The 18,043-nt window shown below is 44.1% G+C and overlaps 1 protein-coding gene across 4 annotated transcripts in view; it reads left to right on the top strand.

Moving 5' to 3' along the window:
* GRK5 (G protein-coupled receptor kinase 5) overlaps positions 1 to 18,043 on the top strand; it is a 251,945-nt gene that overhangs the window by 193,421 nt on the left and 40,481 nt on the right. For all 4 annotated transcript variants that reach the window (XM_090056906.1, XM_090056909.1, XM_090056907.1 and 1 more), the window contains one exon: positions 16,018 to 16,118. In XM_090056906.1, the coding sequence (XP_089913032.1) occupies positions 16,018 to 16,118 (101 nt within the window). The remainder of the gene's footprint in view (positions 1 to 16,017; positions 16,119 to 18,043) is intronic.

Raw genomic sequence — 18,043 nt, 5'->3', positions numbered from 1 at the left:
TAATAAGTACAAAAGGTGGTGTCTATTTCAAGAAAGCCCTATGAAGATTTTTCCTCTGCCACTGACCTATTCAGTGAACTTAGGCAAGGTGCTTCACCTCTGTTTGGCTCTGTTTCCCTCACATCCTGCGTGTGTAATTCAACTGTAAACTCATCAGGTCAGGTATGGTCTGTTGCCAGGCTTCTATCCAGGGCCTGGCACAGCGGGCCCCTGGTTTCGGGTGCTCCATCTGGGCACTACTGTAATATAAATAATACCAACAATAACACAGCTGTAACTCATGCTCCCAATCCACCTGCATGGCCAGTTCCTCCATCTGTCATATAAAATAAAATAGTTTGGAACTATGAAACCTCATGCTTAACTGGTTTATCTCATGCAGATCCAGATTATGCTGTGGTAGGAAAAAGAAATTACAGTACTTGACTACTTAAAATGTTGCAATCAGGATCACGCTCTGGGGTCAGAATTTTTTTTTTCTAACATCTCTGTATTACCAAAGAGGCTATGGAAATGTGTGTGTTTTATAGAACAGCACTGAGAGCCCTTCTTTCAAGGGCTAGAAAAGCATTTGATCCATGCCACTCTGAAACACAAATACCTTCTAGGACCCCTCTATCTGTTCCCTCTTCCATGTGTCCTTACTTATTGTACTTTCCTGCCCTCCTCTGCCTTTTTTTGCAGTTCTTCCTTTCAGCCTGCCTCCAGCTCACCCACTCCACAGTCACTAATTACCGTCTTCCTGCTGCTTAGTCTATGTCATATTAAATCTCAGTTAGCACTGGCCTTTTCTGGCTCATTGAGGTGGGAGTGGGGATAAAAGTGCCATAAAGTGGTTACTGCGTCCCTTTTGCAGGGGGCCCAGAGTGGCCTGGATCTCTAGACCTCCTTTGCAGGGATACTAATCAAGCCACTGTGGCAGGGGCAGGCAAGATACAGCCCGCAGGCTGGATCCAGCCTGCCAGACCATTCTATCTGGCCCGTGGGGCACCTAAAAAGTTTAAAAGATGAATATTTATCTGTTCCTGGCTGCCTGGCAAAGATGATAGGAGATAGGGGCAGTAGGACCCAGGGAAAGCCAGGAGGACTTACCAGCGAGGCTAGCCCAGCCCCACCCCACCTCACCCCCAACCCCCTCCCACCCCCAGCCCTCCCAACCAGAAGTCTCTGCCTGCCACAGCTTTCCCTGCACACAGCTGCTCCAGGGCCAGGAGGGAGGTGGACGTGTATGTGTAGTGAGAGAGGCACACAAGTGAGGGAGTATATGTGTGTGTATGTGTCTGTGCAATGAGGGAGGGAGAGACTGTGTGTGTGTCTGTGTGTGCGTCCATACAATGAAGGAGGGGGAGAAAGAAATAGAGCAATGAGGGAAGGAGAGAGAGAGAGAGAGTATGTTGGGATGGTCATCATAGAGGACATTCCAGTTTTCTGCTACTTTGTCCTCTGTTGATATGAAACCAGATGCCTTTATGTCCTCTATTTTTCTCTTCAAGAGAAAAATAGAGGACATAAAGGTGTCCAGTTTTGTATCAATAGAGGACAACTGGACTGTCCTCTATGATGGCCACCCTAGTGTGTTTGTGCAATGAGGGAGGGGGAGAGAGAGAGAGCGCGATGAGAAAAGGAGAGTGAGTGAGTGCGTGTGTGTGTGCGTGCGCATTGGCAATGCGTAGGGGGTGCATGCAGGTGCATGTGCACCCCCTGACAGAAATGCTGCCGACACTCCTGGTAGTGCCTCTCGGCAGTCACTTCTCATCCCCCCCTGCAGCCACCGCTGCCTGCGGGCAGTCTCTGTGCCCTACCAGCCTCTAGGGGCATGTGTCATTCGTGTGTGTGTGTGTAGCGAAAGAGACAAAGGGAAAGTGTGTGTGTGTGTGTTTGGATGAGTCCCACAAGTGCACCCCCAAAATACACATGCACCCCCCTTGTACTGCTATACACACACCCCAGCCATGCTCCCCCCAACACATCTCCCCACAAACCCCATATCTCCACACACCCACATGCTCCCCCACCCCACACCCCCAAACCTGTCCCCCCTCCCCCCACACACCCACAGCCCCCCAGTATACAAGAGTAAGACTTCATTTTAAGCTGTTGTGCAATCACCTCTGCGTGCACTATACAAACACATGTAAATCAGGACAAAAATATTTTTTGAAATCAAATTAATGAATGTTGTATACGTTCATTTTTTAGAATAAAATTAGGTATTTTTCTATGGGCAAACAGCAGGCTGGCGCTGGTAGCACAGAGAAGCACAATTTGTACCTTTCAACAAAGTGCATCTGCTCCCTTTTTTTCCTCCCCTACTTCATACAGATTTGTCTACTAGTCTTTCTCCCTGCTACACTGTTATGAACCGTAATGCTTGCTGCAGCTACTTTGCATTCATCCATGTGGCCTCAAGAAAAGTTCACACTAACTCTACTCTCTAACACTAGTTTTTCCAGTCCCCACCCATATTTCAAGATCCCTCATCGTTATGGTCATCTGGGGACAATCCGTAGCACCACTAAGCATCATTAACCACTTCCTCCATTGGCTGAACCTTCCACCGCCATCTGGAAGTGGATTTAGGTTGTACACAGCAGAACTAGGATTGCACACCACACGTTTGCTATCATGGATACAAAATATTGCTTTTCAGTGCTTATGAGGGGTCAGAAATATACAAAGGAAGATCAAATGCAGCTGCGTAGCATTTTGGCCAAGCTAGTCTTTCCAGGTTCTCTTGCATGTCACTGTTCTGATCATGTCATGCTGTTGGAACTCTGTTTTTAATTTTAAATGATTCCTTTCAGGGCATTCATACCTCTTCTCATATTTAATCCGTGTAGAGATTTGCAAATATTTTATATGTGGAATGTTGACTGCCCACATCTGAAAATACACACATTAAGGTATGAGTGCTTGGATCTGGAAACAGCTCAGGAAAAGTTAGGGCTTGAACTTTTGTCCATTGACTGAACCATTTTTAATTAGTTTGAGACGAGTTCATTGTGGAATGTTTTCAGAAATTGAAGTATAACATATGCTGAACTTTATTTGTTTTGTACAGCTGACACTTAAAATAACTCGTAATGATTCAATATCACATCATTACTATATGACAGAAATCTGCCAGCAATTCAATCATATTTATGACTGGAGATCATGCATGAAGTCCACCCTAGTAGTAAAAAATATTCTCTTTCCAGTTTGTCAAGTTCTGTTTCCATTTGAACTTTCACAGTTTAGGGTTCTTTGAGAAGTAACATCCACTGGATAGGCACCGGTATTGGGTGGTAGCTTGCATTCGCAGCTTCTAATCTGTGTGCTGTCCGTAACTTGCTATGTGTTGATGGCAGACCAACTATAGCCTACGGTGCCAGTTATTTCGGTGGGAGTTCTCTGACTTCCATCACAATTGTACGTGTTCAGCATCCCCTGAGGATGGGGCCTCTACTCCTCAGTTTGCCTATCTGTAAAAATTCATAATAAGAGCACCTACCTAATCATGGTATAGCTTATGGAACACATCTTAAGTATTATAGGGCCCTTAGATAAGATGTACTATATAAATGCAAAGTATTATTATTACTCCTTCTAAACTAAGCAATTGTTGCATTGGTTAAAAAGTCAGGCCGACCCAGATTAATATTAGCCCTTTTTTTGACATGAGCAGTTAGCCAAAGTTCAGGGCCTTCCATTTAGAGGAAAAACCACTGAGGAAGATAAGTGTCTGTGATGCAATCCTGTTCATCTGCAGGCTGTACTAAGTCTTGTTTCTCTGAACGCAGGAGGAATCAACAAGAGATAATTTCTTTGCCCTTAACTCCACATGTGTTTTGGCCAGCCCTTACCACAAAAGGCTGTCTCAACCTTTTCACCAAGCCATTCAAGGAATACTTTCGTCGGTATTTCCTTAGAATCATGAAAATGTAGAGCTGGAAAGGACCTCAAGAGCTCACGTAGTTCAAAGACCCTGCACTGTGGCGGGATCAAGTGCATGCAGACCATTCCCAAATGAAGACCTAGCCCAGGGGTGGCCAGAGTTCCTCACCTGGGGAGCCACATCTGATCCACCACTGAAGTTCAAGAGCAAGGGGGGGGGTGGCAGACCCAGAGTGGAGGTGACCACCACCCACTGCACCACTGAGCCACTCCGGCTTTCCCCTTGGGGAGCGCACCCAGTAAGTGGTGCAGCTGCAGCCCCCATTTTGGCAGTTCGGTGCCTGAGCCGGCAGTCCCAGAAGGAGAGGAGGAGGAGGAAGGCAGGCTCGGGGCACACTCGGGGAAAGCCGGAGCAGCAGAAGGTACTGGGATGCGCTGTGCCCTGGAGCCACCACGGGGACAAGTTGCGGGGCCTCCGACCAATTTCCAAAAAGCCACAAGTACCGTGCAGGCAAGCCGCGGTTTGGCCACCATGGATCTAGCTCTTTCTTAAAAGTCTCTATTGAAGGAAATTCTACTGCCTAGATAGCCTGCCCCAGTGTTTTATTACCATTATAGGTAGACTTATATGGGCAAGCTAAATCTTCTTTGTAGCATGTTAAACTGCCTCTTTCTTGTATTTTCCTTCTTTTTATAACAGCCCTTTGTTTGTTAAAGTGTTCCCTTTTCTAGAATAAACAAACCCGAATCTTCAGTCTTTCCACAGAGGTCATGGTTGCTAAACCTCTTATCATTCTTGCTGCTCTCGTCTAGACTCTCCCTGGTTTGTCTATCTTTTTCTTCAAGGGTGCTGCCCAAAACTGGATGATGTCCTCTACGGCCTTGTCAGTGGCTTGCCAGACACAAACCTGCACAAAACAAAAGCCACCAAAACTTGTAGCCTCTTATAGGTCTTGTGTGCCCCTTTCTTTTGGGTGGTGCCATGTGCCTGTTTGGATGGAGTTCGTTATTGTTTTAGCTCTCCTCTTCCATAAAGTAGTTTAATAGCTTCTTACAATTATCTTAAAATGAAGGCAGGAGTTGTAGCCACTGAATTTTAAAGAGGTTAGAGCCAATCCATAATTTAATAAGAGATAACTGTTGCAGAACAAGCTTAAAATCCAAGGTTTCGCTAATTATCGGTCTTCTTTAGCCTTCAGAAACTTCCAGGCATGTCCTTTGAGCTTACAGTATCTGCACTAAAGTTTCCACAGCTTAGGACAGGGGCAAGCAATTATTTTGGACGGAGGGCCACTTACTGAGTTTTGGCAAGCCATCAAGGGCCATATAACAGGTAGTCAGGGGCATATAAATATTAATTTTCTGCATTAATAGAATGACCTGGTATGCCGCATCCGGCCCATGGGCCGCATTTTGCCCACCCCTGGCTTAGGAAAAGGGGCAAATCACATCCTTCCTTGTTTTAAAGAAATAATAGCATATCACGCCCTGCTGAAATGCCTCGCTTGGGACAGCAGATACTTAGGTTGATTTCTGAAAGTTTTGACCAGTCTGAAGAATGACAAGCTGCCATATTTACTGACCAGGTTCATATCCCATGGCAAATATCTTCTCGTCACAGCAACGGTATAAACATTATGATGTAACAGATGATATTTTTATGAAAGGGTTATTTGTATCTTGTTCAGTTTGGTGAAGGATGACAGATAACCAGTATTGAATGGCTGAGGGAAGCACCCTGTAGCAAAATGTATGGAGCTGTCATAAAAGCAGGGTGTACATTTTAGAGCACAGAGATACAACGCGACATTTAAAATAACAGATAACAGGGAGCGGAGGATCAATTTGCAGACTTTCGTCTGAGTTGGAATCAAATTGCACTTTCTTTTGCTATGTTCGCGGTCAGGTATCTCAACCCCGGTGGACATACATCCTTCCAGGAGTAGTTCACATACACTGAGCAGTATATAATTGTTTTTATTGCAGACAAGAGGCAGTCCAAACTGAGACCTAGTCTCTATGATAGTTTTGCTGGCAGAGTTCGGGCTCTGCTGGCAAAACTTAAATCTTTTCCTGATAGAGCAACACTGTCTCCCAGAACAAAAGATATATCCTCACAATCTGGTGGTTGCCAGTAAGCATGTGTTGACGTGCCCAGGCCTTCTGCCATGATTCCTCCAGCAGCAGCTGCCTTCCCAGGGTGCACTTTGTGGCTGTACCAGAAATCAGGGACAGATCCTGGGGGGATCTGGTGGTACAGTTTCACTGCCCTTTGATTCCTACTCCACCCAAACTGGAAAAAAAACTGCCTGGCAAGGACAGCAGTATTTCTGTACAGGCAGTGCTAAGGGAGTCAATTGACTTCATGGCTCACTGTCGTCTCCCTGATTCCTGCTAATCTCTCCCCACTCCGCAGGCATTAACAACCCTTATCCTTTTGAGTGGTCTTGATGTTCCACTATTTAAAGTATCCTTTCTTTTGCAGTTTTGCTACCTGGTAATGTGTTGCTTCTATTTCACTGCTTTTAGCTTTAGCTGAAAACCTTAACTCAGGTGTGGTAATATTAACTCAGGTATAGAAATGATTGACAGTGAAGCACTGCAGGCACTGTCAAAAATCGCCTCTGGCTTTTTGACCGTCTGTACTTAGCCAAGAAGCCTAGGTTTTGTTTCATGTATCTGAATAAGAGGTGTCCATCTAAATATAATGACTGTAAGACTGATGACACTATCTTTTGACAATCTGGACTATTTGTTGCCTAGTTTGTTGTGTTTTTTTTTAACTATATATGTCATCTATCAAATTAGTGCACATTCTAATAGTTCTATTTGTTTTTGCTTTGAAACTGAATAATATGGTGCTACCCACTAGCATATTAGTAAAGCTTCTGGTTTCTCTTTAGCTGGATAAAAATAGGTGTTGTGTTGTGATGCATCGTCTGCACCCCCCATTTCAAAATCTTAGATCCACCCATGCCAGAAGCTGCATGGATGTGAATATGCTCTGGTAGCTTTGCTGTGGTAGATGCTGGCTGCCAGCAGAAGTTTTCATGGCAGAAGCAGTCTAGAGCTGACAGCTGTTGAGAAAATGCAGCAGGAGCAGGACAAATGGCTATTTTCACCTCTTTCACCGGTTTCCACTAAGATTTTGATGTTTATAGAGCAAGGCCTCTAGACATTGCATCCAAATCCAAACCTAAACATGGGTGCATCTGCTGTTTATTATTCACTGCACCCTCGTAAATAAAAGACCGGGTAACAATCAGCAATTACCCCTCCAGTAAAACGATACAAAAAAATCTTGAAATGCTGATCCCTGTGACTTTGTCAAAGAAAAAAATGATATGCAGTTTTTGATGGAAAGGAAACAAACCAAAAAAAAAGCTTGAATAACTGTGTCACTTCTGTGCCATTTTCAAGCCATTTCTGAAAAGTGAAAAACCACATGAGAAGGCTGTGTTGTTTTCTTTTGAGATAAAAGAAACAAAAAAATCTTTAATTAAAAAAAATCTTAGATCTTAAATGCAGATTTATCTTTTTATGCTGATTGCTTCACATTTAGGCTAAGGAAAGATGGTCAAAAAGCCCGAGGCTGAATCGATTAAATTTTCACAGGTTAGTCTAAGCTGCGTAGATTGAACCAATAAGCAGATTAACAGACATTCACTTTTTGATTCTGGAACGCAGTCACGTGCAGTTGCCCAGGCCTGAAGCCAGGGAGCACTAAGGCACACCTCCCTGCTGGCTGGAGCAGGCAGCTTGGATCAAGGCTAGCCTGCCCACCCTGAGATTGGGGGTGGGGAAGTTTTCAGGGGAGGTGCAAAGCATTCTGGGATGCTGGGGTATTGTGAGATACAGTAAAAGTTGAGTTATCCAGCAGCTTACAAGCTGACATGCTGTGTTAAACCAGCATGCTGGCTTGTAAGGTCTTGTAAGGGAAAAGTAAAACTGGAAGTGCCCACTGTGGCACTTCCGGTTTCACAGTGCCCCCATGACCCAGGGGAAAGCAGCCTGTGCTGCCAAGCCCACACGACGCTGGGCATGGCAACCTGTGCAGGTCCCCCCTTCCCTATCCCTTGGGGCCCACAGGAGAGGTGGCGATGCAGCGGGAGGGGTGGCAACACCCCAGACGTGGCAGAACAGGTGGCGGCCCAAACGGGCAAAGATGCCTGTCCAGGCCACTCAGTTAGCTGGCATATTTTGTTATCCGGCACCCTCCATTCCCCGTGGGTGCCAAATAACAAAGCTTTTACTGTACCTTGAATCTGGAGAAGATCTGGGACAGAAGTTCAATAAACCAATTTAACCTAAATCAGTTAAGTCTAATACTACATCCATCCAGGTTTATCTTAAACCTGTTTCAGCCATTTTGAAAGCAGTATTTGTGCACAGAACTTCCGTTGTATTACTGATTTGAATTGGTTTCCGATCACTTATACCAGTTTATGTGTAATTTCTGTCCCTAGCCTTAAAGAAAAATGTGTTTACAGTTTCTTAGATGATAGATAATCTGATTCACAGAATTTTTTTTTTTAGAAAAATTAAAACTAAAAACAGAATGTGCTATGAAATTCCGAGGTTGCTTTACACGCAGACTATTTACAGTAAGGTTTTCAGTTCCAGATCAAAAGCAGAATAATACAAAGGACAGGTTATTTTGGTTAAAAAATTGGGAAAAGTCGATTCCTTTTGGACTATAGTCAAAAGGTGCAACTTGCTGAAAGTAATTTTTGTTAGGCCAAACTTAACAGCCTTGTGTACCCACAGAGTCATTGGGAATGATAAATTAGAAGCATAAATGTCTTAGAATATTTAATGTAGTAAAGTGAGCTTTTGCCTCCCATTCACCACCCCCCACTTGCATCATGTAGTATTGACAGAGCCAAGCTGAAGTAGTACCAGTGACCCCTCCTCATAGAAGCCACACCAATCATTTGCATTGCTGCTCATCCAGACGAGGCGACTCTCTTCTTTACTCAGCACAATGTTTCCCTTGTAAGGTTGCACTTGTAGTGACCAGTGTTGCTAGGTCTTAAATGTGAAATTATCATATTTTCTGAAAAACTATCATACACTGGGGGAAAAAGTATGTAAAGAAGTTGTTTTTTTTAAGTAACATCATGTTGCTGCTATCATCACATCCTGCGCCACTCTACTTGACACTGCCCACTATGACATTTTGTTTAACTCTTTCTCCTATTGGTTAAACTGAAATTATTACTATGATTATTCTTTTTTCTTTGTTTTGCAGTTCAGGTCTGTGTATTGTATTCTTGTGCACTTTATTTTGCAATTTACTGTATTAGATACATGCCTGGAATTTACAAACGAGGCAAGCACAAAACCCCTTTGACTTCATAGTGATTTAAGACCTTATATAGCATTTAAAATAAAACTCTTAATATTATTACACAATGAGATTTAGTTATGTGATTGTTATACAGTTACTTTATATTGCTCACTGTAAGTCTCCAGTTAAAGATAAATGGCAAATATTACTCACCCTCACTTTAGTCCCTGTCAAATTCCAGTTCAATGCCAGTGACAACTGGGTCAAATGACACAAAAAATTATCATACATTTGGAACACTTTTAGTATGATCTATTGTACATTGTACGAGGATTGAAGTGATTGTATAAATACGATACTTATTGTATACCTGGCAACACTCGCTGTGACCCATATGCATATATCTTGCTTTCACAAGCTTTGCTACATATTTTGTGTTCTCCAAAGCAAAAGCAGCACATTTTTAATCCAGTGGTTCTGAGTATGCTTTGAATTCAAAGATCCAAAAGAAAATCAAAGTGGAAGTTATTTTAATGACCCTCTCAACATATTGGGTATGAGATTGTAAAGTATGGAATCATGAGAAAAATCTAGTGACTCATGTTGCCCGATTACGTAGAAGACTCTTTGGGACCGTAAGGAAGTGTAGCCAGCGCTAATTGTACAAAGTTGGAATGGTCCCTCTGGCCCAAAGTCTCTGGTTTTGCACAGGTTTAAGGGCTGTACAATTACACAACTTGTTTTCATAGAGATACTATACCTTTGAAAATGAACTGCATGTGAAAAAAACATATTTTGTTACAGAAAACCTAAGCAGTCCCGTAAAACGGTGTGTGTTGTATACTGGGCTCCAGTCCATCCATATGTTTCCTTTTAAGTGTTAAGCTCAGAAAGTTAGTATTAGATGACTTTATCTACCTTAATATTGTTCGTTTTCTGTTGATTTGTTTGGAGGAAAGAAAAGATCAATTCAAAGATCAGTTGGGGGTAGTTTTGAAAACTTAAGCATTGTCTATATCTCTCATGAACTTGGAATGGGAAGGCATGGTAAATTCACCCTGTAAATAGCTCACACAGGCTGTTGTTGTTTCTTTTTCTGCATCTACTCCTTTCATTTTATCCCGGATTTAGTCCCTTTGTATGTTAAAGCTCAAATCGTGCTTCTAACTTTTTTAAAGTGTAAAGAGCTGGCTGGGTTGAAGCTACACATTGCAGTGTAGAGATAAACCTGATTTCAGTGTGTGCGTGTGTGTCCTCAAATCTGCTTTGGATCATGTGCTGCCTGGCTCTGTTTATATTAGGAAAATAGTCTGTGTTATAAAAAGTGAATTTGGGACACAGGGACTAAGATATAGAAGTAGGATGCTTAAGAGGAGACGTTTTCCCTGCTACATTAGTGAAGTAGTATAATGAGTCTGCCAGTGTCCAGCAGCTGGCAGAAGACACCTGTATACGCACATTCCTGGACTTTTGCTGGCTGCCACAGATCCCGTCAGGTGATGACTTCTCAGGGTGTGCTTCATGCTCTGGGAGCACCAGAGTGCATGTGTTCTGGCAGCTTGGTAATGACTGCATCGGTCTGCTGCTCAAATTTCTGGGAGTATGGACAAAGCCTAGAACAGGTTGGCCTGTTCAGCCTAAGAGAATGAAGGCTGAGAGGGTATGTGGTTGTTCAGCACAAAGCCATCAGGAGAGTAAACGTGAGGAAAAGAAAATAGCTATTTAAGATAATGGACAATATTGGCACAAGAATAAATAGGTATAAGTTGGCAATGAATTAATTTAGGCTGGGTGCAAATCTAACCATCAAAGCAGTGAGGTTCTGGAGTAGCCTTAAGTATTAAAGCTAGGTACAGACAGTCAAAAAGCATGAGACTGAATTGATATAGTCTTTGCAGGTTAGTCTAAGATGCGCAGGTTAAATTGAAATAGAAGTGACATTTACCTTTGATTCAGGAAATGCCGCCACATGCCTGCAGTGGCTCAGGCCAGAAGCCGGGAGGTGCTAGCGCACAGCTTTCTGGTTGTGTGTTTACTTCCTCTTCCTGCTGCCCTGGAAGTCTCTGGGATTTGCAGTCCAGACTTACAACAGCAGGACCCTGCAGGGTTGCTCATCACTTCTTCCTGCTTCCAGGTGCCTCTGGGATTTGTAGTCCACAGTTGCAGCCATCAGTAAATTTGAGCAGGGGAAGGGTTGTTTAACCAGTTGGGGTTTGCCAGGGATGAGGAGTAGTCCCTCCCCCACTCCGTCCTTGCAGACTAGGCTGCATCCTCAGCCAGGCTTGCCCTCCCACTCCCACCCCTTTGTCAACCAGCGCTCACTGCTTCAGCCAGGGAGCATAAGGGCAGGTGAGCCCTGCTCCCTGGAGCAGACAGCCCAGTCCAGGGCTGCAAAATGCTGGGATGCTGGAGGACCCTGACTTAACTTGAACCAGGACAGAAGTTTCATAAACTGGTTTGACCCAAATCAGTTAAGTCTGATGCTACATTCAACCAAGTTTATCTTAAACCAGTTTCAGCCATTTTGAAACAGGTTTATGTGCACTGAGCTTCTGTTCTGTTACAGATTTAAACCAGTTTCTGATCACTTAAACCGGTTTATGTGTTAAGACCTAACTGCTTTTAAGTTGAAGTGTGATCAGCTTGTGCAAAGAATTGCATGAGTTGTTTGCCTGCGACAGCAGTAAACTGGAGTTGGTAACCCAGGCGACCCCTTTGCCTCCTACGTTTCATTAACTAACCTATGGTTAAAACCTATTTGTCACCTAATGAAAAGCCAGAAGTGTTTAAATACATTTTAGCTTATTGCCTCCTTGCTATCTTAGCTAACTATAATCAACTGACACATTTTTCAACCCTACTGCCCTTGTCTACATTAAGGCCTCGTCTACACTGCAAAGTCTTGCCAACATAGCTAGATTGGATGGGGGCATGAGAAGATGTACACCATAGCTGACAGAGCTGTGCTGGCAAAATCCCCAGTGCAGTCTTAGCTTTGCCAACAGAAAGACTCTGCTAGCAAAGCTTCTGTCATTCAAGGAAGCTGATGTCTGCACCAGGGGCCCTTGAACTAGGGATCAGACACCATAGTTAAAATGGTGGCAGCTCTTTAGCATGATTTCTGAGGCCCCGGCACTGTTGGCACGGGCCTTTATCTGTCATCAAATGTTATAGCAGCAGACATTAGCCACCATCTTTGCAAAGCTGGCAGTGTTAATATGTGCATGCATCTCTTGCTGTTCTCTGTGGTGACGCTGCAGCAGCTGAACCATTAGGGCGTGAAGGACACCGTAGGAAAGTCCCCACTGCTGAAGGGACCATGGCAGGTAGCAGAAGTCATGGGCATGTCTGCATGTGCCTTCTGCTGGCTTTTGGGTGGCAGCAGGAGTCTCCAACAAAGGGGCTGCACTTCTGCTGGCAGAAAGGATGGCTTGGCCTCTGCAGAGGAGCTTTGACAGTGGAAGCATTCAACTTGTTTCCAGCAGAACTCCACTTCTCCTGTAAAATGTTGTAGTGCATACTAGAGCTCAGTATATTTTCAACCTGGAGGGATGTGGGCAGTGGGGTCCCTCAGGGCTTGGTCCTTGGGCCTACACTGTTCAACATCTTCATCAGTGACTTGGACGATGGGGTAAAAACCACCCTGGTCAAATCTGCTGATGACACTAAGATGTGGGGGGATGTGGGCACATTAGAAGGAAGGAATCGGCTCCAGTCGGACCTAGACAGGTTACAGGGGTGGGCGGATGAGAATAGGATGGGATTCAACACCAACAACTGCAAGGTGCTGCACCTGGGGAGGAAGAACCAGCGCCGTCCCTACCAGCTGGGGAACTCCCTTCTCATCAGTGCAGAGGCAGAAAAGGATCTTGGAGTCGTCATTGATGCCAAGATGAACATGGGCCGGCAGTGTGGGGATGTGGTCAGGAAGGCCAACGGCACCTTGCCATGCATCCACAGATGCATCTCGAGCAGGTCCAGGGAGGTGATCCTCCCCCTCTATGCGGCACTGGTCAGGCCGCAGCTGGAGTACTGCGTCCAGTTCTGGGTGCCACACTTCAAGAGGGAAGTGGACAGCATGGAGAGGGTCCAGAGGAGGCCACTTGCATGATCCACGGACAGCAGGGCAGGCCCTACGAGGAGAGGCTAAGGGACCTGAACCTGTTCAGCCTCCCCAAGAGAAGGCTGAGGGGGGATCTTGTGGCCTGTTACAAACTAGTCAGAGGGGACCAGCAGTCACTGGGGGAGTCCCTGTTCCCCCGAGCACTACCAGGAGTGACTAGAAATAACAGGCACAAGCTGGCAGAGGGTAGATGCAAATTAGACATCAGGAGGCGCTACTTCACGGTCAGGGCGGCTAGGATCTGGAACCAACTTCCAAGCAAAGTGGTGCAGGCTCCTACCCTGGCGGTCTTTAAGACGAGGCTTAACAATCACCTTGCTGGGGTCTTTTGACCCCAGTACTCTTTCCTGCCATGGCAGGGGGTCAGACTTGATGATCTGCTTAGGTCCCTTCTGACCCTACTAACTATAAGTGGGATTAAACCACATAATAATTCAAGTGGGTCAGTTAATACCTGTTTTAACCACACTCAATAGAAGGGCTCCTGGTAATTTCAAGCAACTTTGACTCAGACCTTATATAACAACTCCTAAATGCCTTTGAATTTCTACTGTGTCTTCACAGCAAATGTGATCCGCAGCTGTAGGACCAGGAGCCAGGACTCTGGTTTTTTTTAAAACTGGTTCTGTTTGTACCTCAGCTCAGTCACTTGGGCCTAAAATTAGACCCCCCAATCTGCACTGAGGCACCTGTAAATTAACCTGGTTCACTGGTGTTTGTTCTGTCCGCAGCAATTTCCCACTGATTTCATAGATTTCCTAGATTTCATAGACATTAGGGCTGGAAGGGACCTCGGGAGATCATCGAGTCCAGCCCCCTGCCCAAAGGGCAGGAAGTCAGCTGGGGTCATAGGATCCCAGCAAGATAAGCAAGCAAGTTGGTAAAATTTGACTTTAGCACCTACACACCTCAGTTTCCTGATCTTTTAGGTAGTTCTTGTATTGCAAACCTAGCTCAGCATATAAAGGAGCCTGTTTCATTTATATGCGATGCGCTTGGAGCTCCTTTGATATACAAGGTAACAGGGTTATTCAGTCCTCCTTTGTGCAGGGTATAAACAGTCATGTCATGTCAGTAATCCTCCTTTTAACACTTGGTTCTACTCAGGATCACTTCCCAGGCCTTGTCTCTTGTTCTCTGTGTTGGCAGGTGTTGGAAATAGTGTAAAGGCCATCTGCTTTAGGCTCAAGTGAAAATGTACCTTCTCCTGCTCTCCAGAGAGCTTGTGGTGGAGCTTGAGTTGTCCTGATGAGACTCTGTGGGATTTCCATCCAGCTAAGAAATGTCATCCGGACCTCTGGCGTGGCGTAGGAAATCTCCTACAAAGGGCAGAAGCATCCAGCGTATTCTATCGATTTTATTTAAATGCTAAATACTGAGCATGCACTGCTTAACTTGTGGAGGGAATCATGTAAACCATGGCCCTAATTAAAAACGCTTGAGCAGAGCCGAGTGCTCACTTCCACGTTGCAATCAGGGACATATTCACGTTGTAGCAGTAGAGAAAGATTTAATTCAGCTTCCACTAAACTGGAGATTCTCTCCTATTTACGCCTCTTCCCTTCTCTTCTCATCTTCCTCATTTTCTCAAACACTACAATTTCCTACAATACTTGCCGGGATATCACCGATCAAGAGTGAGCTCCCCAGAACATCTGGTCAGCAATGAGTGATCAAGTGTTATGATCCTCCCACTCAGCACCATCTGGTGGTCATGGTCATGAATGAAGAACTGGCTTTTATGAAGTGCTAAATCGCTGGTAAATATATTGAGAGTTTGGCTGTGACACACACACACACACACACACACACACACACAAAATTTTCACAGGATCCTAAGGGAATAAGATGTCAAAAAAATCCTATGGAATATATAAAGGAGTCCTAATAAGACCCATACACAAAATATAAAATGCCATTCATTTGTTATAACAATGGCTCTTTTTTTTTCCAGTGTTCAAGAGTGTGCCTAAAAACTAGGGCTTTACTATTAATTGGTCCAAAATTACCTGAATTTGGTTACTTGGCTGGGCACACGGTGAAAAACTTCCCATTAGGGTGTTTGGAGAAGGCCTCTGGTGTGTTTTCTGCAATGACAGAAGGATTAGGAGAAATTTCTTACATGGTCGGATGGCAGAGTTCCTGTTTGAAATGATTATTTTAATGCTGATGAGCCGTTGTTTTGCTACCAGCTGTATATAAGGTGCCCACAGCTATGCACAGGCATCTTTTTGTATTATATAAATTGAAATACATCCTCTCTGTTCTTTGTGTTTGGTTCTTGCTAAAAATAAAAGTGGGGGAGTTTTCAGACAATGCAGTGAAGCATCAATGATGGGAAAACATGGGTAGAATTTGCTTTTGTTTTGAAGAATGCAAAATCAGCCTGTATGCAGTTCAGCATAGCAGATTTTTCATGGGCTTTGAAACGTGGTCTGTGAGCTGGTGGAAGTTGGCAAGCTGGGTGTTTTGCATATTCATGGAAATGAAGAAGAGGATGAAGGTACAGAAGAGCGTACGAAAGGTTATTGCATTAATACAAGGACCTAGCGGCGTGTGGGGGAATTCACGATGGTATCCTATTTGACTTGCAGCATGACTCGGGTCTCCTTTCCTCTGAGAAAATTACTGGAGCTGATTTGGAACGATCAAGAGCATGACATGTGCTAGCAGGGAAGCATCTGCTTCTTATCACAAAGATAACGCGCCCTCTTTGTTCTCTCCATAGTCCCCAGTTTATGTCACGGAAGTCAGTCGAGATCTTGTCCAGCAGACGGAGGAAAAACTCGAAATCAGCCCCTGCAAAGAGCTTTTTTCTCACTGTACAAAGTAAGTATAACTTGACATCCAAAGATCACATGGCTACACGCAGCCAGCTTGTAAAAGAACGTGTCAGATAAGGAGAGGAATTTTAATTTGGAACTGCAGCTTGCATCTTCTTCAACTTATAGTCATAATCTTAGACAAGCGGTGAGATCATTCAGCTGTATAATATATAATAAATATTTCCATTCCATTATACACACTACACACAGGCACTTAGTGTTTCAGGTATTTGACAGAGTGTTCCAGCCAAGTAAATCAGCTATGGACTTCATGCCATGTGAAGAGAGCTACAATGATAATGTATCCAAAGAAAACATCTCTGTTTCAAAGTGAATAAAAATCAAGTGGCTATGCCTTCCATTTAGACAGAGGAATGTGCAAGCTTTGCTCTGCATGGCTCTTCCAGAAAATCTTCAACAGGAGGATGGAGCTTGAAAAAAAAAAAATCAGTCTGTCTATTGAGTTAAAATGTATGTGCATTATTTTATCCTTTTGTCTGTGAAAGGCTTATCAGTTTTGCAGAGGCGAGGCAATTGTGCTTTTGTGCCCTACAGCTTCAGGTATGCAATTTGCATTTTTATACACTGACCCTAGTATGCTTCATGCCAGTAGATCATAAACCAACAAAAATATGAAAAGGAGGGATCATCTAGAATGGGCACTTGTGGTTTTTGGCCGAGCATGTTTTGTTTTCTCTGGATGAGTTAATGGGGATTTGTAAAATGCGCTCTGCTGTCATTCATTGTTTTGGCTTAGTTCTTTGACCTTTTCGGCTTTCAGTTATTCTTTGCATAGGGAGAAGATGCAGAATATTTCTGGTCCTCCCTTATAACAAAAACCAGTTTACTTGTGTTAGCGTTGTATCACACGGGTTATCTGGTATATTGTATCAGTCAAGTCCACCAGTCACAATGATGACAAAAGTGAAGCTGTGCTCGATGTAGGCAAGCGATGTCTGTCTTTCTTAAATCAGTTTCTGAGCTGACAGTTTACCATAAAATGTACTTTGTCACTGCCAGAGAGGAAAGGTAAAATGCAAAAAACTGGTGAAAGGCAGCCATTGTTCTTTAAAATACTCTTAATGAAGTACATGAAATAAGCCGCCTTTGGACACTCCTTCGTTGAGGTGCTATTTAGGGCTTGAAAACAGCCATTCCTTTCTATGAACTGAAACAGATGTTAGTGAAGTATGAATCATTAATATAAATGCTGATCATTTTACATGAACTGACGTGGGGTCAAAAGAAAGTTTTAAAAACCTGCTGTTGGTGTTTGGTAAACGTATTGAACTACGTTAATGTTGGAAGTATGCATACTCATGCCAGCACAATCTTGCCTGTCTTTATGAGCTGAAGCAAGGGTTTATTTCAGGTGCATTGCCACAGATAAGAGCCATCAGCAGGAGAAATGCATATGTCTGTATGTGTCTCCTTTGTTTTGTGTTTTACTGTTTCCTTGCAATTGATTTATTTTGTTGTATATTTGAGGGTCTGGAAATGGTTAGGGATTTTTTTGGTTTGTTTTTAACTAGTAACGAGACAATTAATACATTACCAGCAAATTGCCCATCATAAATCATGGGGAGGAGAGAAGTGGGGGGCTGGGATGGAGCACCACCATCCAGCATGACATAGGGGCGCTGCCACCAGCAATGTGCCCCCTTCCCCTTCCTGTTCCCATTCCCCCCGTCTCTTCCCTGCCATTTCCCCCTCCCTGCCAGTTGGTGTTTTTGGGAGGGGGGCAGCGCAGTTCAGCAGCTCCCTTTCCTCCCCCCTGCCCATAATGCCCCAGGCCCTCACCGCCAGTCGACACACACCCACTCAGTGGTGCATCCACAGTTGGTCCAGAGCATTATGGACAGACAGACAGACAGACAGACAAAGGCTTTTATTGTATTAGAATACTTAAATCTGTTTAGATAAAATACA

Source organism: Crocodylus siamensis, chromosome 7 (genome assembly GCF_052110815.1).
Source record: "Crocodylus siamensis isolate JL-2025a chromosome 7, ASM5211081v1, whole genome shotgun sequence".
In the NCBI taxonomy this organism is placed as follows: domain Eukaryota; kingdom Metazoa; phylum Chordata; order Crocodylia; family Crocodylidae; genus Crocodylus; species Crocodylus siamensis.
This window is presented reverse-complemented; position numbering and strand designations above follow the sequence as displayed.